General features: G+C 43.4%; 1 protein-coding gene across 4 annotated transcripts in view; it reads right to left on the bottom strand.

The window, feature by feature from the left end:
* UBAP1 (ubiquitin associated protein 1) overlaps positions 1–23,075 on the bottom strand; it is a 39,654-nt gene that overhangs the window by 8,862 nt on the left and 7,717 nt on the right. For 2 of the 4 annotated variants that reach the window (XM_056117008.1, XM_056117007.1), the window contains 2 exons: positions 14,760–14,800; positions 5,267–5,391 (listed from right to left, as the gene is read on the bottom strand). In XM_056117008.1, the coding sequence (XP_055972983.1) occupies positions 5,267–5,391; positions 14,760–14,793 (159 nt within the window). In that variant the 5' untranslated portion in view covers positions 14,794–14,800. The remainder of the gene's footprint in view (positions 1–5,266; positions 5,392–14,759; positions 14,801–23,075) is intronic. The other 2 variants (XM_056117009.1, XM_056117006.1) reach the window with 1 other exon arrangement.

The following is a 23,075-nucleotide window of genomic DNA, read 5'->3' as shown; positions in this document are numbered from 1 at the left end:
TCAGGTCCTTTTGAGGGTCTCTTGCCCCCTCTAAATAAATGCTACACTCAGTGACAGCATTTCAGAGGCATTTACAAGGCCTGCTCAGGACTTGCAGCTCTTTTATATCTAACTCTTGTGATTTTCTCAACAACCCTTTAAAGTCGATGCTTCTGTGAGAGTCACGTTACCACGGCTCTGACCAATGCCTTGACGTTGATGAGTGGTAAAGCCCAGCTGTGAACCCAGGAGTCTGACTGGAGAGAGTCTGATCTATTAAGGTACAGTGACCAGGTTATATGCTAAACACAGAAAACCTGTATACTAAGCAATCGAGATACAAACTTAAGATTTTACAGTACAAACTGCATGAAGATTCACAGCTTAATTTACCCAAATGTCACTTGCATAGTTGAAAATATTACACCTGATACCTAAGACCTAAAAAAAATTAAATTCTAGGGGAAAACCAAGCCTCTGGCAATTATCCTAAAGCACCAAAATTAAACAATGCTTTTGCACACCTAGCAAGTTTGGTGCTATGACACTGGAAGAGTAAAAAGGGGGAAAGAGAGCAAAGACGCAGATCTCCCAAGAGACTGTGAAAGCAGCAGAAACTAATAAAGTGCCTGTGATCACCCACAAGCCTATTAGCCTCAAACAACAGAGAAGAAGCCTGGAAATACCCTCGTCAAGAAGGTCTCTTAAGAGGGCTGGAGCAATAGCACAGCGGGTAGGGCATTTGCCTTGCACGAGGCCGACCCGGGTTCGATTCCCAGCATCCAATATGATCCCCTGAGCACCGCCAGGAGTAACCCCTGTGCGTCACGGGGTGTGACCCAAAAAGGGGGGAAAAAGTCACTTAAGAGCTGCTGGGTCAGCAGCTCAAAGGGCGATGTCTGGGTTGGATCACTGGAGTGCACGCATGCGCGCGCATGCGCGCGTGCGCGCACACACACACACACACAGTGTAAGCTTTTTCCTTTACATTTCTGAGCCAACTGCTAGTCCCAGAAAGACATGGAGGATCAAGGCAGAGTTTTCTTTCTACCACTAATGAAAATGGCAAGAAAGCAGTGTGCACACGTGTGTGCATGGGTTTGGAGCCACACTAGGCAATGCTCAGGAGTTACTCCTGGCTCTGTGCTTAGTCATTCCTCCTGGTGGTGGTTGGAGGACCACATGGGCTGCTAGGGATCAACCCCAGTCAGCCACATGCAAGGGAAAAACCCTACCCGTTGTAGTATCTCTCTGGTCCCAGCATCACCGGGTTTCTGAGGAGGAAATATGATTTTGCACCTGCTTCCTCTACCAAAAAAGCGGTAACAAACTCCCTACTGCCTATAAACAAAACTGAAATTTTCTTTTATTTTTTAATAAAACCTTTACTGAACTTTTGTTTTTTAAATTACCAAACTAATAATAATTACTTGGAATATAGGGGAAAATCACCAGGAAAAAAAAAAGTAACAGAAATATTCACGGTCACGGTCCTCCCATTGTTCATCAATTTGCTCGAGCGGGCCCAGTAACATCTCCATTGGAGACTTTGTTTTTACTGTGTCTGGCATATCGAATACGTCACGGGGAGCTTGCCAGGCTCTGCCGTGCGGGCGAGATACTCTCGGTAGCTTGCCGGGCTCTCTGAGAGGGGGTGGTCTATGACAGCAAATAATAAATAACAGCACCTAACACTGATAAGTGCCAAGAACCAGAGTATAAATGCATTTTCTTTATTAAAGCCTTCAGAGCAACCTTTGAAAGTTATTATCCCCGGCACATATGCTGCCCGAGCCCATGTGCTGCTTGTTCCCACGTGGCCAAGCACATGCGGTACCCATGTTCTCCACCTTTGGAGAAGCCCATGTTCTCTCTTAGGCATATTACTCTCTTTCTCTCCCTCCTCCCCCTTCCTAAAAGCCTCAAAATAGCACTGTGGATAGCACTGTCCTCCCATTGTACATCGATTTGCTCGAGCGGGCCCAGTAATATCTCAGTAACGTCTCCCATTGTGAGACTTGTTGTTACTGTGCTGGGCATGTCGAATACATCACGGGGAGCTTGCCAGGCTTTGCCACGCGGGCGAGATACTCTCGGTAGCTTGCCGGGCTCTCCAAGAGGGGAAGAGAAATCGAACATATATATACTATAATATACACACATATATATGCATATATATATATTTGCCCCAGAAAAAAACTGAGGGTCTGTCTCTTGTATCCACACAAAAAATTCTATGTAAATGTTCACAGAAGCATTATTCATTATGCTCACTAAATGAAAACCAGCAGAAAAACAGACAAAAAAATTCCAACAAATGAACAGCCAAGAGATGGGTAACATCAATAGAGTGGTTTAAGTTAAAATGGAGGTCTTCATTCTTACAAGGATACATCTTGAAATGATTCTTTCAAATAAAATAAGCCAGTCACAAAATCTCTATGTTCTATCATTTCATCAATAGCGTATGTCCCAAATAAGCAAAACAGAGGCAGAAAGCAGGAAATGGGTGGGGATCAATAGTAACCAGCTAATGATGGGCGCTAGATTTCTTTTCAATAAAAATGTCCTACTGTTGGGGCTGGAGTATAGTGCAGCAGGTAAGGTGCCTGCCTTGCATGCAGCCAACCAGGGTTTGATCCCTGTCACCCGAGCATGAACAGGCGTGATTCCTGAGTGCAAAGCCAGGAATAAACCCTGAGTATCACAGGGTATGGCCCAAAGACAGAAAGGAAGAAAGGAAGGAAAAAAGGAAAAGAAAAGAAAGGTTCTAATATAATTATCATTAGACAGTAATGATCGTATCACTCTGAAATGTACTAAAAGCCACTTCTCTGTAACTGCAGTCAATGTTATACTCCATGAATTACCCCTCACAGAACTGTGACATTCTTTAAATGTGCAGCCTAGGAAGCAGCGTGGTCTGAGGGTTCCACGGAGTATGAAGTGGAGAATACTCTGACCTCTAGGGCAGTCTCCAAGTTTGGGAGAGCCTAAAAGGAAGTACTATTTTTCAACTTTCTCAGTAAATGACAAAGAACAGTGTTTACTCATACAGAACAGTTATACCCCATGAAAAGTTACGAAAGTTCTCCCACTCTGATCACTTACTGTATGGAAAACAGGCTAGAAGATTAAAAAGAAAAAAGGAAACTTTGATTATGCCTTAGTGAATCTCTCAGAAACAAACTTCTTTGCCAGAAAGAATCTTAAGTCACAAAAGAAGTGTTTCACTCTGGGGGGGGGGGGGGGGGGGGGGGGGGGGAGGGAGGGAGGAGGGAGGAATGTACCCTGGTGGAGATATGGGTGTTAGAAACCTATTACGAACCTTATTTGAAACCTAATCCTGAACAGCTTTGTAAGGGTCTAGCTCACAGTGATTCAATGGGAAAAAAAAAAAAAAAATATATATATATATATATATGGTGTTTCACTGTCTTATAAGTACCGCGCGCTAACCGATTGCGCCACTGGAGGGCTGGAGCGATAGCACAGCGGGTAGGGCGTTCGCCTTACACGCGGCCAACATGGCCGACCCGAGTTCGATTCCTCCGCCCCTCTCGGAGAGCCCGGCAAGCTACCGAGAGTATTCGATATGCCAGACACAGTAACAACAAAGTCTCCGATGGAGACGTTACTGGGCCCGCTCGAGCAAATCGACGATCAACGGGAGGGCCTTTTTTTTTTTTTTTTTTTTTTTATGGTGTTTCACTAACTAGTATATCGGTTTTTCTATGTGACTTCTCTTATTTCTGAGCTCCATGAGGACTAATTAAGTTATTTATCCTCAGTCCTAGCAGACCACTGCTCACCTGCAGATATTCAATAAATATGTTCTGAAGGAAGAAAGTCATAAAATATAGTTCTATACATTTATATGTAACTGAATTTTTTAAGATAAGAGACTAAGAAAGAAGCTATTGAGAATTTGGAACTTAAGCACAGTCTAGATCAGAGGTTCCCCAGCTTATATGGTGTATCATCCCTCTTTCATAAAAGGAAAAAAGCACTTGGCATCCCTGGCCATTGACCTTCTTTAAGCAAACAGAAAGCAAGCCCTCACTGCACCTGTAACTACCACTGCTGCCACTCAATGAATGTGCCCTGCACCATCCCCCACAGTCATCACCTCCTTTGGGAAACACTCTTCTAGGGAAATAAATGTACATTTTTTTTGGGTCACACCTGGAGATGCACAGAGGTTACTCCTGGCTCTGCACTCAAGAATTATTCCTGGCAGTGCTCAGGGGACCATATGGGATGCTGGGAATCGAACCCGGGTCGGCCTCATGCAAGGCAAACACCCTACCCGCCGTGTTATCACTCCAGCCCCTACATGTACATTTTTAACTGGAAGTATTTTAACTGTAAGTATGGCAAGAAAGAGAAAAATATTCAAGTGAAGCACAACATTCATGTATATTCAAGTAAATAGTTAATATTCAAATACAATATTCATGTACATGAAGTACAATATTCATGTACAGTACAATATTCATTTACTGTGCTCAAGAGAAAAAGCACAGGAGCTGGAGAGATAGTACAGTGAAAAGGCACTTGCCTTGCACACAGCCATCCTAGGTTCAACCCCCAGCACCCCACATGGTCCCCCAAGCACCAGCAGAAGTAATCCCTGAGCACAGAACTGGGTGTGGCCCCCCAAAAAAGAAAAAAGGACTGTGTAGACAGGAAATAACACATTCAACAAACTGGGACTAACTTGGTTTGGAGAGAACCTGGAGGATCTGATGAGCTAAGGTGGTTTACCATAACCTTATAACCTTCTGTCTAGACCAGATTCCACAAAGACTGGAAAACTGCAATTAAGTTTTTTAGCAGGAATGTGATAATTAAAATGTTTTATTTAGAAACAGGGGAGCTGCTGCAAGCAGAGGGACCAAGGCAATAGCCCACATAAAAACTAAGACAGGAGTAAAGTAAACGGCAACACGGGCAAGGGTAGAGAGAAAAACATCTTGCACTCTCTCCAGGTACTGGAAGATAACTGGGAATTAACAGACAGCAAAGACAGCAAGCCAGATGGGCAACAGGGATTTGTTTTGGAAAGGTCACAGAATCACAGGAATACATACACCCTGACAAATTACACAAGCTCTGGAACAGAGACATAAACCTAAAAGTGAGTGAAAGAGAGAGCCACAGTGTCAAGTAGGAACAGAAGAAACACATACAGAGATGAGAAGGCTTCGTTCTAGTCTACTACACATCAAATGCTTACGCTTTAAATTTTTATATGCACTAAACTTTAACTAAAAATGACACTTACCTGTACTTCTCTGACAACCTGCAAACAATCAGGCAAGGAGAAGCCAATAGGTAGACCAACTTTAGCTGGTGCTTTGAATTTGTCTCCTATCTTAAATGGGACATCATCAAGGTAACTGAAAGTCCCTACAATCAAAAATAAAGTAGAAAATATCAGAAAATGACTGTTACTTCTTTTGCTATCATATTATATCTAGAGGATACATATTACTTCACGCGAGTCTGAAACTAGAAGTTAGTGTTGCTCTGCTTACCTTCTCTCCTAACCCTGTATCTCTAAGGAGGAAACCCTAATGTGGCTACAAGATCTTGTCAGGGCTTAGTTACACCAAGAGTTTGGTCTCAGGGTAAGGCCAAGTGCTCCAAGTGGCCCAAGGTCTCCCTAACAACACCCACTACCACTCCGCCCTCAACCTCCAGCAGGTACCGCTGATGCCCCACACCAATCACAGTGCTTCTGCGCTTTACCTATGACAGGACACTCTCCTCAGAGAGTCTGCACTGGCCGCTCTACAATCCAGACTCTCCTCTCACATATTCATGTTTTTATTTCTTCACCTCTTTCAAATCTTGGCTCAAAAATCGCCTTATTGCTGAGGTTTACCATACTAAAAATGATGCTTCTTTGCTTGATTATTTCAAGAAAGTTAGGAACAATTTCCCTTCTAAAGCTCAGATCATACCACTCTGAATATAGATTAATACAGACTAGTTAATACCACTCTGCATTAATAGTGTGTTTCCTCATACTCCCATCGGCAGAGAAACATTGAGCAACAATTTGAGAGTTTCCATTCAACAGAATACTTTTTTTTTTAAATTTTGGGGCCACACGCGATGGTGCTCAGGGTCTACTCTTCCTGGCTCCGTGCTCAGAAATCACTCCTGGAAGTGCTCAGGAAACCATATGCGGTGGCAGGGATAGAACAAAGGTCAGCCACCTACCCGCAAGGCGAGCACCTTAACCCTGTACTATCTCTCTGATCTCACGGAATGTTTTATCTACATTCCCCAAACTCAGCATAAGCTTTCAGAGATGAAATCTGCCCAATAAATAACTTAAAAATAGGAGCTAAAGGGAAAGTACAACCAGGGTCAGAGCAATAGCACAGCAGGGAGGGTGTCTGCCTTGCATGCAGCCAATCCAGAATCAATCCCGGGCATTCCATATGGTCCCCAGAGCACTGCCAGGAGTAACTCCTGAGCACAGAGCCAGGAGTAGTCCCTGAGCATTGTTGGGGGTGACTCAAAAAGAAAAAAAAAAGAGAAAGTACAACAGGGTTTGTGCTTTGCCTGCAGCTGACCCAGGTTTTATCCCCAGCATCCCATATGGTCCTCTGAGCCCGCCAGTGATCCCTCAGTTCAGAACCAAGAGTCACCCCTGAGCACCACTGGCTGTGGCATAAATATAAATAAATAAATGCAATTTGGTTTTATACTTTTATATTTAACTTCACCCCTATCTCTAGTCAATTAAAATTCAGCTACCTGAAATAGTGAGACCTGTCATGAAGATGTTTTAGTATTCAAGCAAGGGGGCTTGAGAAATAGCACAGCAGGTAGGGCGTTTGCCTTGCACGTGGTCGACCAGGGTTCCATTCCCGGCATCCCATATGGTCCCCTGAGCACTGCCAGAAGTAACTCCTGAGCGCAGAGCCAGGAGTAACCCCTGTGCATCGCCAGGTGTGACCCAAAACGCAAAAAAAAGTATTCAAACAAAATGCAAGCATAAGTCTAAGGTTCTAGACATCACAGAATGTAATTAATTATCAAATAGTTAATATAAACTGGGTATCATCACTGCTTGCCAATAAAGTCAATTGTTGGTTACGAGATTAAAATCCTCTGCTACTTACAAAATGCTTTATTTTATAGATTAAAAGCAAGCACATTTAATTTTAATTTTCCCATTCCATACTGAAAATTAGATTCTTGATTTAGCTAGTGCTGATTAACTGAAAGCAAAACTGAAATTAACATTTTCTAAGGAGTAATAGACTTCTTAATAAAGAAGTTAGCAATCACAAAATTCTTGTAAGAAATTTTTACATATTTTCAGCAGGTTAATTATAATACATATTCTCAAAAAAGAGCTTACTATGAAATACAAGTACATGTATATACACACAAAAAAATTATGCATATATAAACAAAATATAAGAAAGCCTATCCTTGGGGCTGGAGTGATAGAACAGTGGGTAGGGAGGTTGCTTTGCACGCAGCCGACCTGGGTTCGATTCCCAGCATCCCATATGGTCCCCTGAGTAGCACCAGGAGGAATTCCTGAGTGCAGAGCCAGGAGTAACCCCTGAGCATCGCCGGGTGTGACCCAAAAAGAAAAAAAAATTACATTGCCACAGCAAGCTAATGCCTTGCATGTACAGGTTCAATCCCCAGAACCCCATGTGGTCCCATTGAGCCAACCAGGAATGATCCCTAAGCACAAAGTCAAGAGTGAACCCTAAGCACCACCAGGTGTAGCCCCAAAACAAAACCAAAAACCCCAGCCAACCTGAGTTCTCAGGATAGAATTCAGGATAGCCCATCAGGAGTGATCCCTGAGCACAGAGCAAAGAGTGAGTACAGCGCACCACAAGGAGTGGCAAAAAATAAAAATAAAATAAAAGTAAAACATGTTTTAAAAGGAGGGTGTTGACTCTTTACAATAGCCAGAATCTGGAAAAAACCTGAGTGCCCAAGAACAGATGACTGGTTAAAGAAACTTTGGTACATTTACACAATGGAGTACTATGTAGCTGTTAGAAAAGATGAAGTTATGAAATTTACATACAAGTGGTACTACATGGAAAGTATCATGTTAAGCGAAATGAGTCAGAAAGAGCGGGATAGACACAGAAAGATTGCATTCATCTGGGGAACATAAAGCAACAAAACGGGAGACTAACACCCAGGAATGGCTGAGATTAGTACCAGGAATTTTGCTCCATGGCATTCTAGGGGAAAAGGCAGCTCAGATAGAGAAGGGAGCACCAAATAAAGGATGTTGGGAGGATCCTCCCAGGATGAGAGAAACATGCTGAAAGTAGACTATAGACCGAACATGATTGCCACTCAATGCCTCTTTTGCAAACCACAACACCCAAAAGGAGAGAGAGAACAAAAGGGAATGCCCTGCCACAGAGGCAGGGTGAGATGGAGGGATGGGGGGTGGGAGGGATACTGGGATCAGTGGTGGTGGAGAATGGGCACAGGTGGAGCGATGGGTATTTGATCATTGTATAACTGAAACCCAAGCACAAACATTTGTAAGCCTACAACTGTACCTCATGGTGTTTCACTAATAAAAATTAAAAATGAAAGAAAATTCAGAATCAAAACTACAGTGGAGTCACATGAAAATAAACAAGTGATGTTTGAAATGAAAAAAAAAAAGGGAGGGTGCTGAAGAGATAGTAGAGCAGAACACTTGTCTTGCATGCAGCTGACCCAGGGTTGATCCCTGGCATCCCACAGGGTCCCCTGAGCCCTGCCAGAAGTGATCCTGAGTGCAGAATCAGTGGGGAGGAAAAATGTTGCGCTCTCATCAAAACAAGCCAGATAACCTCTAAACCAGCTTTTTCATAAAATGTCTAGCACTCAATGAAGACTAAGACACAGGGCAAGAACATGTCATTGTCAGAAACCAGTGATCAGACACAAGCCTGGAGAGAGCCGAGATTCCAGTCAGAGAGCTCCAAAACCATTACACTACTTATTATTAAAGGGTCCAGTGGAAAAGGTGAAGATTGGGGCTGGAGTGATAGGATACCGGTTACGGCATTTGCTTTGCACGTGGCCGACCCAAGTTTGATCCCCAACATCCCATATGGTCCCCCAAGCACCGCCAGGAGTAATTCCTGAGTGCAGAGTCTGGAGTAACCCCAGAGCACTGCCAAAAAAAAAAAAAAAGGTGAAGATGTGAAGATGTACGTGCAGATGTGAAATTTCAATAGACACAGAAATGTAGCAGCAAAGAAACAAAAGGCAGAAAATCAGAACTGAGAACCAGAGGGACAGGACAGAGGGTAGGGCACTTGCACTGCACAACACCGACCTGGATTTGATCCCCAGCACCCCATATGGTCCCCCAAACCCTGTCAAGACTGATCCCTGAGCGTAGAGCCAGGAGTAAACCCACGGACACTGCTGGGTATGCGACCCTCCTCCCCCCAAAAAAAATCAGAATTGGAAGGTAGTTCAAAAGAAATAAACTGAAACATAAAGAGAAAAAAATAGAGAGGGAATACGGTCTTCAAGAGATCTCAGAACAGGGGACCAAATACAGTGGATAAGCCCTGAGCACAGCTGGATGTGGCCCAAAATAGAGAGTGGGGTTGGGGAGAGAGAGAGAGAGAGAGAGAGAGAGAGAGAAAGAGAGATCTCAGAAGAGTATCAAACAGCCTACTGCATATTCAGAGTCTCAAAAGAGACAAAGAGAAGAGAGGGGAGAAAGGCTGCCAGTTTTCCAAAGTGATTAAAAAAAAAAAATCAACCCACAGGCCCAAGATTTAGCAACTTTAAAGCAGGATACACTGAAAACCAAGTAAGGTATATCAAACTGAAATGTTGAAAACAGGGTTGTACAAAGTTCAATGGGTCAGACCACATGCTCTGCATGCAGGAGGCCCGGGTTCAACCCCTGAGCATTGTCAGGTACAAAACACAACAAGCACCAGGAGCAGCAGAGCACCATGGGGTGTAGTACATGCCTCCTCCCCCCAAAAAAAGTTGAAATAAAAGAAAAAGCCTTGAAAGGAGGCAGACGAGTTGGTCGAGGGGATGGCATATTGCATCCAGGAAAAAAATGATTAACTGGTGGCCAATTTGTTATAATATAAAGCCATAATAAATCAACTTTCAAGATAAACTAAAATAAACTGCCATTTTCTATTACTCAATTAGAAAAAAATATTTTGTACCTATTTAGCAGAATTAAACTAAACGGGAACAGCTCAAAGAGGTAGAGCACATTCCCAAGGCTCTGGCCCTGAGACTAAGCCCCCGAACCACAAGACCTGTCCCCCAACAACATCGAGTCAGCCCTGAGTTCCCCAGAATGTCTGGGTTCCAAGTAGTGCTGAACTGCTGGGCCTGAAGGTTAGAAAAGCCAGGAGTAGCCTCCGAGTCCCAAGTCTCACTGAGGAGGCTTCCTATAAAATAAATAAATAAAGCCAAGCACAAAAGGACTCTTTCCAGAGACTAGTTAATTAGTCAGAAATGGAAGAGACTCTCAAAAAAAGTTTACTTTTTCAGTGGGTCCTATTATTGAGACTTGCTTTCCACAAACTAAAATCTCAAGACATTTATCTAGGTATAAAAAATTAATCTGGGGGCCAGAACATTGTTACAGCTGGCAGGGTGCTTGCCTTGAAGGAGACCAACCAGGGTTTGATCCTTCGCACTACATATGATCCCTGAGCACTGACAAGTTTGAGTCCCCCCTTCAAAAAAAAAATCAATTTGGGGTGGTGTCACATCTGGTGATGCACAAGGATTATTCCTGGCTCTGCTCCAAAGAATCACTCCCACTGATACTTGAGGGACCATATGGGATTGAACCCGTGTCAGCCGCAAGCAAGGCAAGTACCCTACCTGTTATATTATTGCTCCGGCCCAAAAACGTTAGTTTTTCCACCCGCGCTGCCCAAAAACATTAATTTTTAAAACATTTTCTTAAATCCTTTAAAAATCATGTAAAAATATATTTTTTCGGGGCCACAGTGTTAGTACAGTGGGGAGGGTGTTTGCCTTGCACGTGGCCAACCTGGGTTCGATCCCTGGCATCCCATATGGTCCCCCCCAGCACTGCCAGCAGTAATCCCTGAGCGCAGAGCCCAGCAGTAACCCCTGAGCATCGCTGGGTGTGACCCAAAAAGCAAAATATATATCTGTATTTTTTTCCTTAGATAAAACAACTGAAATTTAGTTTTTAACTAAAGAGGGTTTTCCTTTTAAAGCCAGGGTTTTCCTTTTAAAGCCAGCAGTCTCCAAGAAAGGCCTCAATTAAATTAAGTCAAGAGTTTACCATTTTCATAAGGACATTTAAAAAATGTCTTTGGGAAATAACTGTTTACATCTCGTTTTGTTATTTAGAGATACTATGTGGCTATTAATAACAGCTGAATATTCAAACATGAAAAGAATGAACTTGAATGTAATCAAATCAAAAGATGGCATAATATAAGATACAGTCACGTGAAATTTTCAAATAGCAAAAAAAAAAAAAAAAGAGGGAAGGGCAGAGAGAGCTCCAGGGGCTGAGTGCATGCTTTGCATGTACAAGCACATACAAGGAGGACCAAGCTGGATCCAGCACTACAGCACTGTCAGGCACAGCCCCTGAGCACAGAACTGGGCGCAACCCCCAGGCACCAACAGATATGGCCCAAAATTCATAATAAGAAAAAAAAAAACACATTTTTTTTACTTAGTCACAAGAGCAACTGCTACCTTCCAGCTCATGGTACAAAAGCTCTAGAACAATTTTACACACACACACACACACACACACACACACACACACACCCCTACTGAGCCATAGTGACACTGCCAGATAACTAATAGAGAGGAATCCTGAGACTTATAAGAGAGGCTATGTCTGTCAGATACTCCCCTAACTTACAGACACAGACCTCTCAGCTCTAGGATTCTAGCCATCACTTGAGCAGAAAGATCAAGCAACAAGCATAGCTGGGGGAAGGAGTGGGAGGCCGGTTGGCCTTGTTGTATACACTACACAAGTAGCTCAAGAAAGCAGAAAGCATATCTATTTACAGAAGAGGATAATAGACTGAGAGTCTGGTTTAGTTTAATTTTGTTTGCAGGGTGAGGCGGGGGTGGAGGGGGCGAGGGCTCTCACACCTGGAAGAGTTCAGGGCTTACTCCTGGCTTTGCATTCAGGCATCACTCCTGGTGGGGTTCGGGGGACCAAATGGAGTAACGGGGATCAAACCCAGTTCGGCCACATGCAAGGCAATGCCATACACGCTGTACTATCACTCTGGCCCCAATCACCTTATATTCTTAGCCTTCTAATTTCAGTCTTGAAAAACCAGGCCTTTTTAAGAACATGACAGGCAGCCTCCACACCAGACTTCCTCCAGCTCCACAGTGGCCCTGTGGCAACTCCTCCAAACTTCACAGTGCAACAGCCCAGCAGGAGCACAGCAACTTTGATGGGAAAGCTGCTCGGAAGCCCACCAAGCTCCATGAGCGGAAAGCAGTAACACAGAAGGCTCAACCAGCACCAACCAGCCCACTACATCTCAGACAATGATTTTACTAACACTGCTGTGAGTTACTCACAAACTGACTTTTTGTCATTTATTTTCTGATCGTTCTATTTGGCTCTTTTGTTGTAGCAAGCAATATAAAGTAAATCTGTTATGTGCCTGCTAAAGGGGCAGGCTTGCGGCGGAAGTGGAAGGAAGGGATACTGGGGACACTGGTGGAGGGATGTCACACTGGTGGAGGGATTAGTAAGAAACACTGCATGGCTGAAACAATGTATTACAAATGTCACAGTAAATCAGGTGTTAAAAATTAAAATAAAAAGTATGATTAAAAAATATAATATTTAGAGGAGTCTTAAAAAACTAAAGCCACTTAATTCAAGTATAAGCTCAGCAAATACAGGGGCTGGAGCGATAGCACAGCGGGTAGGGCGTTTGCCTTGCATGCAGCCAACATGGCCAATACAGGTTCAATTCCCAGCATCCCATATGGTCCCCGAGCACCGCCAGGAGTGATTCCTGAGTGCATGAGCCAGGAGTAACCCTTGAGCATCGCCAGGTGTGACCCAAAAAGCAAAAAATAAAAATAAAAAATAAGCTCAGCAAATATAGTCCTATTAAATAAATCAAAAAAAGTCAAAAAATCTCTCAAATTCTGTACAAGTATATTTTAAGTATATTTTATTTGAACATAAAATTTGGGGGCAGAGAGCTAGTACAGCAGGTAGGGCACCGGCCTTGCACACAGCCAATCTGAATTCGATCCCTGGCACTCCATTATGAACCCGAAAAGAGTGACCCCTGTGCAGAGCCAAGAGTAAGCTCTGAGCACCTCAGATTTGGCCCAAAAACAAAAATATAAAACATAATCACAAGTTTTGATTAGGAATGTAAAGATCGGAAGTCCTTAAAAATCAAGTCTTTATTATCAGAAAACTTTAAAATTATAATCATCACTGTCTTGTTTAGCTAGAACACATAATCTGGGGTTTAACTTATTTTCAGTTTATTAAAAAGGAGCTACCAGTGGGTAGGGTGCTTGCCTGCACACAGCACACCCAGGTTTGACCCCCAGCACTCCATATGGGCCCCTGAGCTCCGCCAGGAGTGATTCCTCAATGCAGAACCAGTAGTAAGCCCTAAGTACTGCCAGATGTGGTCCCCAAACAAAAAACAAACCCCTCCCCCCCCAAAAAAAAAAGTACAGCAGTTAAGGCACTACTTGCCTTGCAGGCAGTCAATCCCAGTTCAATCTCTGGTACCACAAATGGTCCCTCGAGCACTATCAGGATTAATTCCTGAGCACAGAGCCAAGAATAAGCCCTGAGCACTGACAGATGTGTCCCAAACCCAAGAGCATACTAACACATGATCCACTCCATCAAACAAGTAACTCCTGACATAGATTTTACATGGAAGATGATATTTGGGTCCAGAGAGATAATATAGTGGGTAGGGCACTTGTCTTGCACAGTCAACCCAGGTTGATCCCCAGTGCCCCAGAACCCCATCAGGAATGATCCCTGAGCACATCTTCCAGCCAGGAGTAAGCCCTGACCATCACCAATCATCACCCAGAAACAAAAAACTATAGGTTCAGTCCCCAAAATCAAACAATAAGGTAAAGGTAAAGGTAAAGGTAAAGGCCCTCCCGTTGATCGTCGATTTGCTCGAGCGGGCCCAGTAACGTCTCCATTGGAGACTTTGTTGTTACTGTGTCTGGCATATCGAATACTCTCGGTAGCTTGCCGGGCTCTCCGAGAGGGGCGGAGGAATCGAACTCGGGTCGGCCATGTTGGCCGCTTGTAAGGCGAACACCCTACCGCTGTGCTATCGCTCCAGCCTTAAACAAGGGGCTGGAGCAATAGCATAGCGGGTAGGATGTTTGCCTTGCACACAGCCAACCCGGGTTCGATTCCCAGCATCCCATATGGTCCCCTGAGCACCGCCAGGAGTGATTCCTGAGTGAAAAGCCAGGAGTAACCCCTGAGCATTGCCGGGTGTGACCCAAAAAGCTAAAAAAAAAAAAAAAAAAGCAAAAAAAATCTTAAAATGAAATAAGGTTAAGTTCTTTAGAATATTTTTTTATATTTATGTATGTGTGTACGTATACTCATGCATACATATACAAACATGCTACATTGTTGGAAATCTTATTTTCTTTAAGTTATTCATTTAACAAAAAAGTCCAAACAATGCTAACAGATTTCAAATTCTCTAATTAAATTATAACCCAAAGTATGGTATTAACAATCCACTTACCATGAAAATCTGCACCCAACTTCTTTGAAGCCATTTAGAACCTGAAAAACAAAGAAATATTTCTTAGACACATAACATTAAAAAAAAAAAAAGCAAATAACTAAGAAAATTAAGACTATGGGTGAGGGAAAAAAAAATAGACCAAAAGGTTTCAGTCTTCAGAGTTTTCAGTTGCAAAATTCAAAAAAGCAAAGAGATGCAGTTCATGGGGTGTTACAGGTCTGGAAAGTGAGGCCTTAGGTTCCATACCAGGTACCACATGAAGCCCCAGAATCCCCAGGAGTGACAACAACTGGAAGAGAAATATATTTTCTAGAGACAGAGATATATCATACATTTCTGAAATGTGGATGTTTTGAAAAAAAAATACATTCATTTAATAAATTAACCATTGACCAATTTATATATAAACTATCAAAAGGTAAAAATGACGGGCCAGGAATAAAGCTTAGCAGCAGAGCATTTGCCATTCATATGTGAGGCCCTGGGTCTAATCTCTAGAACTACGAAGAGCAAAAAGAAAAGGAAAGGAAAACAATTACTAATATCTTCTCAAGTTACAAAAATGTCAGTAACAGGTTAAGAAAAACTGGAGTTGCAGTTCGGTAAGAGAGCAGTTGCCCTGCATGTGTGAGGCCCAGCTCCCAGCATTGTTATATGTGTTAAATAAATAAAGATCTTGTACTAGCAATTAATTATAATTATGAAGATTTGGGACCAGAGGCTGTAGCGCACAGCCGAACCGGGTTCGATTCCCATCATCCTATATGGTCCCCTGAGCACTGCCAGGAGTAATTCCTGAGTACAAAGCCAGGAGTAACTCCTGTGCATCGTCGGGAGTGACCCAAAAAGCTAGAAAAGAGAGTACAGTGGGAAAAACTGAAATTTCTGCAGCCAGAGATAGCTCAATGGGTCAGAACATATGCCTTGCATGTAAGGCCCAGGTTTGGACCCCAGCCTCCACTTCAGAAGGAATAAATGTCATACAACTTTTGGTATTGCTTCAATTTAAAAATTCCAAAATTAGGGGCCAGAGAGGTAGTACAGAGGGTAGGGCATTTGCCTGGTACAGAGCCAACACAGATTCAATCCCTGGTATCCCAGATGGTCCCTGAACACCACCAGAAGTGATCCCCGAACGCAGAGCCAAGAGTAACCCCTAAGCAATACCAGGTGTGGTTCAAAAACAAAACATAACAAAATTAAATTCAAAAAACAGGAGCTGGAGAGACAGCACAGCGGGCAGGGCATTTGCCTTGCACAACGGCTGACCCGGGTTCGATTCCCAGGATCCCATATGGTCCCCTGAGCACCGCCAGGAGTAATTCCTCAGCACATGAGCCAGGAGTAACCCCTGTGCATCACTGGGTTTGACCCAAAAAAGCAAAGAAAAAAAAACCAAAAATATTGTATTAAATTTTCCTTAAAGAGATAACTACATATCAAGCTTAATATTATCTTTGCAGCCATAAATTAGTAGGTGCAAAGTAAGTGACAAAGGTATCACACAAATAAAATAATCTGGGGCTAGGGAGAGCCCAATGGGGCTACGTATACTGAGGCCTAATCCCCTGTACTCCAGAGTCCTCAAGCACCACTAGATGTGACAAATTAATTAATCAGAGCTTTTGGAGGGGAAGCCACACCCATTAGTGCTCTGGAGAGGGCCATGTAATGACAGGGCCATGTAGTGAGCCCCACCAGAAGTGATCCCTAAGTGTAGAGTCAGGAATAAGCCCTCAGCACTGTCAGGTGTGCAAAAAACAAACAAACAAACAAAAAATATATATATATATTTACTATTATTAAAAAATAAGAGGAAAAAAATGGGGGCAGGTCAAAATTCAAGCTAACAAATGAACTATCTGTTCCAAATCCTTTGAGTATACTTTCTGCCTGATTACAAGGAGTAAGGGTGAAGAGGCTCTCAGGTAGTGCTAAGGAAGTCTAGAAGTTTACCAATCGGGGCATCCTGACAACAGGGCACTGGGGGTTCAGTGCCAAGGTCACATGAAGTGATGCTTCTCAGGTCCTTGGGGGCTGGAGAAACCCAGACCACCAGGGCAAGGGGGTGGAGGGGAGAAGGGGGGGTTGCGGATGGGTCGAGTCAGACGGGACACCAAGGCTGCAGGGAATGGAACTTGGGTGTGGCACCTGCTAGGCAAGTGCCCTAACTGCTCCATCACCTCCCAGCCTGATGGCTAGAATTTTCTACAATGATCTACCCTTTCTAACAGAGGGGTTTCCCCCCCTCGACTTAAAACCAAAACTTTCTTTGAAACTTAGCATAGAACACAGCCTAGCCTGAGAAGGTGATTGTGATTTACTCTCTTGGTCAGAAGCATGGCTTCAGCTAGTGCCTGACGCGAGGTCTAAGTCACCTGTGGAACCTGCAACAGGCCCCAGGGAGTCTAGGCAAGAAGGTTCCAAAGCCCTCCACACACATGCCCCTAATGCAATGGGTCTCTGAACATTAACAACTCTTTTTACTAAAGGAAAATTCAGGCTGAAAGAATACCCATTCTGGGTTAAAGAGAAAGGACAGCGGAGAGGGTGCCTGTCTTACATGTGGCCAGCCCAGGTTCAATCCCCAGCACCCCAAACAGTCCTCCAAACCCCACTAGGCATGATCTCTGAGCATAAAGTCAGGAGTAAGCCCTGAGCACAGTGGGGTGTAACAACACCTACCCCCCAAAAAGAAGAGAGGGAAGGATGGAAGGGGGGACACATATTCTTAAATTTAAAACTAATAAAATGTCTAAATCCCTGACACAACCAGGAACTTAAGAGCAATGATAGTTCCAGTCTGAACTTCTTTTGAGCAATGTTCTTTTTTACCAGTTCAATGCCACTTCAGTTTAAACACTACATGCATGGGGGGGGGGGGGGGGCTGGGGGGGATCCTGATAACATAAAATCTCAATTACTGACTAAAAGACATCCCAGAACAAAAAGAGGTGGAAAATGTAAGAGAGAGAAAACACAGAAAAGAGGAGGAATGAGTGTGCAAGAGGAAGAGCTGGATAAGGAAAGGAAAACAGGAAAAGTGGAGAGGGCAGGGGAAGAAAAACACGCAGAGCAACAGGAGAAAGAAAGCAAGTGTCTTGGCAAGACCCAGGCCTTTCACCAGGCCAAGAGAAAGCCCAAGGGCAACTATGTGAATGTTCCCATTTTTCCCTTCCCATGCTCACATCACCATTCCTAAAACTGGGTGTGGCTCAAGGAGCAGAGTACATACAAGCCTTACCATGCACAAGCCCTGGGTTCTCTCCCTAGCACTACATGCACCCCCATTCCAGCACCACTGAGCATGGTCCCCACAAGAAAAAAAGTTATTATTATGTTGGGGGTCCAGGAGATAGTACAGCAAGTCGAGTGTTTGTCCTGCACACAGCTGACCCAGGTCCAATCCCCAACACCCAGTACGTTCCCCCAAGCCCCATCAGGAGTGATCCCTGAATGCAGAGCGAGGAGTAAGCCCTAAGAACCATTGGATGTGGCCCCAAAACAAAACAAAAACAAAAATTACAAGTATGTGAAACAAAACTCAAAAGCTTCCCAACCAAACTTCCCCACCAAACCCAAATATTACACAGCAATATAATATTTCAGTAAATTACTACAGATAGATTTAAGCATCCAGAGTTTCTTCATTAAAGCAGGCGTGGAGTAAGTTATTTGCTGATCTTTTCAAAATTAAGAGTACTGGCAGATTCTTCTGTAACTAGGGACTTCAGTGGTTTTTACAGTGGTGTGTGGGTGTGTGTGTGTTTATGCACATAAAAGAAAGATACTATAAGTCTTCAGAGTCTTAGTTATAAGAGCACATAAATACATGTAATCACTTGAGTCTATGACTCACAATAAGACAACCCACAGCCATATATATCCTTTTTAAGGAAAAGAAATGCTACTGTTTAAAATTAAAAGAAACGCTATGGTTTGACTCTATTAACACTATTTCAATCTATTAGTAGCTAACACTCGGGTCGGTCATGTTGGCCGCGTGTAAGGCAAACGCCCTACCGCTGTGTGGGCTGGAGCGATAGCACAGCGGGTAGGGCGTTCGCCTAACACGCGGCCAATATGGCCGACCCGAGTTCGATTCCTCCGCCCCTCTCGGAGAGCCCGGCAAGCTACCGAGAGTATTCGATATGCCAGACACAGTAACAACAAAGTCTCCAATGGAGACGTTACTGGGCCCGCTCGAGCAAATCGACGATCAACGGGAGGGCCTTTACCTTTACCTTTACCTTAGTAGCTAACACAATAACTGGCAAATTTGAAAACACACAAAAATACTATCATACTAAAGGCTATCATTCCAACCCAAGAGAAATAAATATGATCTCTCTTCTTCCAGTACTTTCATATTCAACTGGATTACCTCATTCCACCAGTCATGTGAAATCTGAATTTTTCCCGTAGAAACAAAGACGTAACAGAGACTTGCTCATCAAGCTTGAGAACTCATGCCCACAAGGGAACACTATGCAGTCCCAGGGAACAAGCAATATAAAGATGTCAACTTCAAAGAACGTTGACAAATTAAGAGATGTAGATGTAGGGCTGTTATTTTCATAGGCAAATGAAATAATTTAATGTTGAAATAAATACCAGAATAGATGCGATTTAAAGTTTGATCATATCTTTTGTTTTCGTGGTGTGTGTATGTGTGTGTGTGTTTTGCCTTTTGGGTCACACCCGGCAATGCTCAGGGGTTACTCCTGGCTCATGCACTTAGGAATTGCTCCTGGCGGTACTCAGGGGACCATATGGGGTGCTGGGAATCGAACCTGTGTTGGCCATGTTGGCTGCGTACAAGGCAAATGCCCTACCCGCTGTGCTATCGCTCCTGCCCCAGTGTGTGTTTTCAGGCAATGCTGGGAGTAGAATCTAGGACCTGGTTTATAAACTATCAAATCTTTGAAAGACTATTTTTGTTTTTAAACTAGGGGCTGAAGTGATCATACAGCACTTGCTTGCCTTGTACACAGCCAACACTGGTTCAATCCCCAGCACCCCATATGGTTTTCCGAGCACCACCCGAAGTAATTTTGACGTGCAGAACCAGGAGCAACCCAAGCAGTGAGCATCGCCAGGTGTAGGCCACACCCAAAATAAATAAGTAAATAAACAAAACAAACAATTTCAACATATAAATAAAAACATACATAGCTGTGCAGTTCACATGTGAACTAAACAATGGTGCTTTGGGGCCAATAGGGCTGCTGGGGGCTTGGGGGTGCTGGGATAGAACTCAGGATCTTGTAAGTGATAAGAGATGTATTCTACCACTTGCGGAACTCTCAATCTTTTGCAGGATTTGTTTATCACCTTTTCTTATATACCAGGCTTTAAATTCTAAAGACAAGAACCGAATCTTTTTACCACAGTACATAACACAGTACTTTTAAGTAACACTTATTAAGTATCTGTTGAATGTTTTCAAATTTCCAGGTTATTATCTAAGACTACAAAAACTTGCCAGCATAGAAAAAAGAAGAAGGAGAAAAATGAAATCATGAGCTGAACAAATTGTATACCCTGCAGGGAGGGTGCTTGCTCTGCACACAGCAAACCCAGGTTCAATCCCAGTATCCCATATGGCCCCCTGAGTACCATCAGGAGTAATTCCTGAGCACAGAACCAGAAGTTAAGTCCTGAGCATCGCTGGGTGTGGCCCCAAAACAAAACAAAGCCTCCCCAAATTATGTAAGTGTGTATGTACATATGTATCTGTAATAAAGAGTCTGCGCTTAGATCCTTAGCACCACCCCACATGCAGAGTCCAATCCCAGTGGCACTGCCATTTGGGGTCCCAATGTCACAAGAGACAAGGTGGAAATGAGTCAAAACCAAATATGGCAAGAACCACTCGAATGTATGACCCCTGGGGAGCACTGTAATTAAACACGTAAGTGCCACTATGAAGTGTGATCCCGACACAAACATTACAACCAAAGAGCACATGAGCGTGCCACCTACAGTGAGCAATTATGAATGTGCAAAGCCAGGGATGCTGCTTTGTGGCCAAGTGCATGACATTCATGCATAAGACCTGTGCTTGATCCCCAGTACACCCCCCCCCCACACACACACGAACAACACGTGTGCAAGCACTGCAAACAGTGTGCAAACCTCCAGCAGGCACAACCAGATGTGCAAACATTACAACCAAATGCCCTAGAATCCCATTCACAGGAAGAGAAGAACAGAGAGAAGGAAGAAGAAATACCCTGCAAAATAAATTAATAATCCTCAACTGCCTGAGGCAGGGAACTACAATTCAAACAGACAACAAAATCATCTAATACCTTAAAGGAAAGGATTTATAAAGCAGCTGCATATAGGACAGAACTTGAGACAGAGTGTGCCAGGGTACGATAAATGTGCAGATGACCTGGAGTGGCTGTATGTGTTCACTCCGAGTTCATCCGTAGGCTTAGAACAAGTCTCAGAGAATAAATCTGTCTCCTTGGCATTCAAGGAAATCTCTGAAAAAAACACTAGCTGAATACAGCTAAAGAATAGAGACCATGACCATAACGCCAGCAAATAACAAACTGTGTTTGCAAAAATGACTTTGCAAAGTCACTAAACAAATGACTATAGCCTTCAATAACCAAAATAAAAACAGCATACCCTTGGAAAGGGCTTCAAAGAATCTTTACTTCCAGAATTACGTACTTTTCAGTTTGGGGACAGGAATGTAGTTTAGAGAAAAGTACATGCTCCCCTGCATAAGAATCAGAATTTGTTCCCCAGAACTGGAAAAAAAAAATTTAAGTTTAAAATCCATTTTCCAGGCCAGAGAGATAGTATAAGGATAGAGAGCTTGCTTGCACACGTTGTCCCGGGTTCAACTCCCAGCACCATATGTGGTCCCCTGAGTGATTCCTGTAGTAGAGTCAGGAGTAAGCCCTATTCACTCCTGGTATGGTACCAAAAAAAATTAATAAAAATAAAACTAAGTTTTACACACGAACACCAAAAATAAACTCACAAAGTAAATAAAAATGAAAACACGTCTTTTCCAGGGAAACAATATAAACTAACAAGGCTGTCCCTAAGAAGTTCCAAACATCCTATCTACAAATCAAACCTTTGAAGTAAGGCTGAGGAGACAGAGCAAAGGGCTGGAGCACATATTCTGCATGCTAGAGCCTCGGGTCTACACCAGGCACTGCCTGGTTCCCTCAGTCTTGGTCCCACACCAAGAATGGCCTTGGGTGTGCTCATGTGTGCAGGTGCATGCGCGCGCGCGCACACACACACACACACACACACACACACATAGCTGAGTGGTAATTATTTTAAACATACTCAAAAAGATCATGGGAAAAGATAAAAACTAAAATGTCAAGAAAACAATGCAAGGGCAAAACGAGACTATCAATAAATTATAAAAAGGTATCAAGCAGAAATTCTAAACTGAAAAGTTACTAGGGACTGAAGCAGTAGTACAGCATGTAGTGCAGTACACCGGCACACAGCTGATCCAGGTTCAATCCCCAGAATCCCATATGGTTCCCCAAGTCCCACACACTAGGAATAACTCCTGAGTGCAGAGCCAGGAGTAACCCCTGAGCATGCTGAGTGTGCCCTCCGAGCCTCCACACCCCCCACCCCTGCACAAAAAGCACTGTAGCACCGTAGCACTGTCCTCCCGTTGTTCATCGATTTACTTGAGCCGGCTCAGTAACATCTCTATTGTGAGACTTGTTGTTACTGTGTTTGGCATATCGAATACGTCACGGGGAGCTTGCCATGCGGGTGAGATACTCTCGGTAGCTTGCAAGGCTCTCTGAGAAGGGCGGAGGAATCAAACCCCGTGCAAGGAAAACGCCCTACCACTGTGCCTACCTCCAGCCCTAATGAAAAATTCACTAGAAGAAAGCACAGTAGATTTGAGCAGGCAAAAGAAAATAGCAAACTTAAAGACAACAAACCAATTAAGAGCCTGAGAAGAAAGAAAAAAACTAAAGAAAAGCAAACAACCTAAAGGACCTGTGATACACCATAAAATGAATCCCCACACATTATGGGAGTCCCAGAAAAAGAATTCCGTGGTCAGAAAGACTTTTTTAAAATGGAAGTCATGTGGGGGTGGCGGGAAGGATACTGAGGATATTGGCGTTGGGAAAGCTACACTGGTGAAGGGAGATGGGTGTTCGATCACTGCATGACTGAAACTCAATCATGAAAGCATGAAAGCTTTGTTAACTATCTCACTGTGATTCAATAAAAAAAAAAAAATGGAAGTCATTACTAACCTAGTGTGCAGCTTCAGTGTACAACTCACGCAAACACCAA

The sequence above is a fragment of the Sorex fumeus genome, unplaced genomic scaffold, assembly GCF_029834395.1.
Source record: "Sorex fumeus unplaced genomic scaffold, SorFum_2.1 ptg000034l, whole genome shotgun sequence".
Lineage (NCBI taxonomy): Eukaryota > Metazoa > Chordata > Mammalia > Eulipotyphla > Soricidae > Sorex > Sorex fumeus.
Note: the sequence above shows the minus strand (reverse complement) of the source record. Positions and strands in the feature narration are given on the sequence as shown.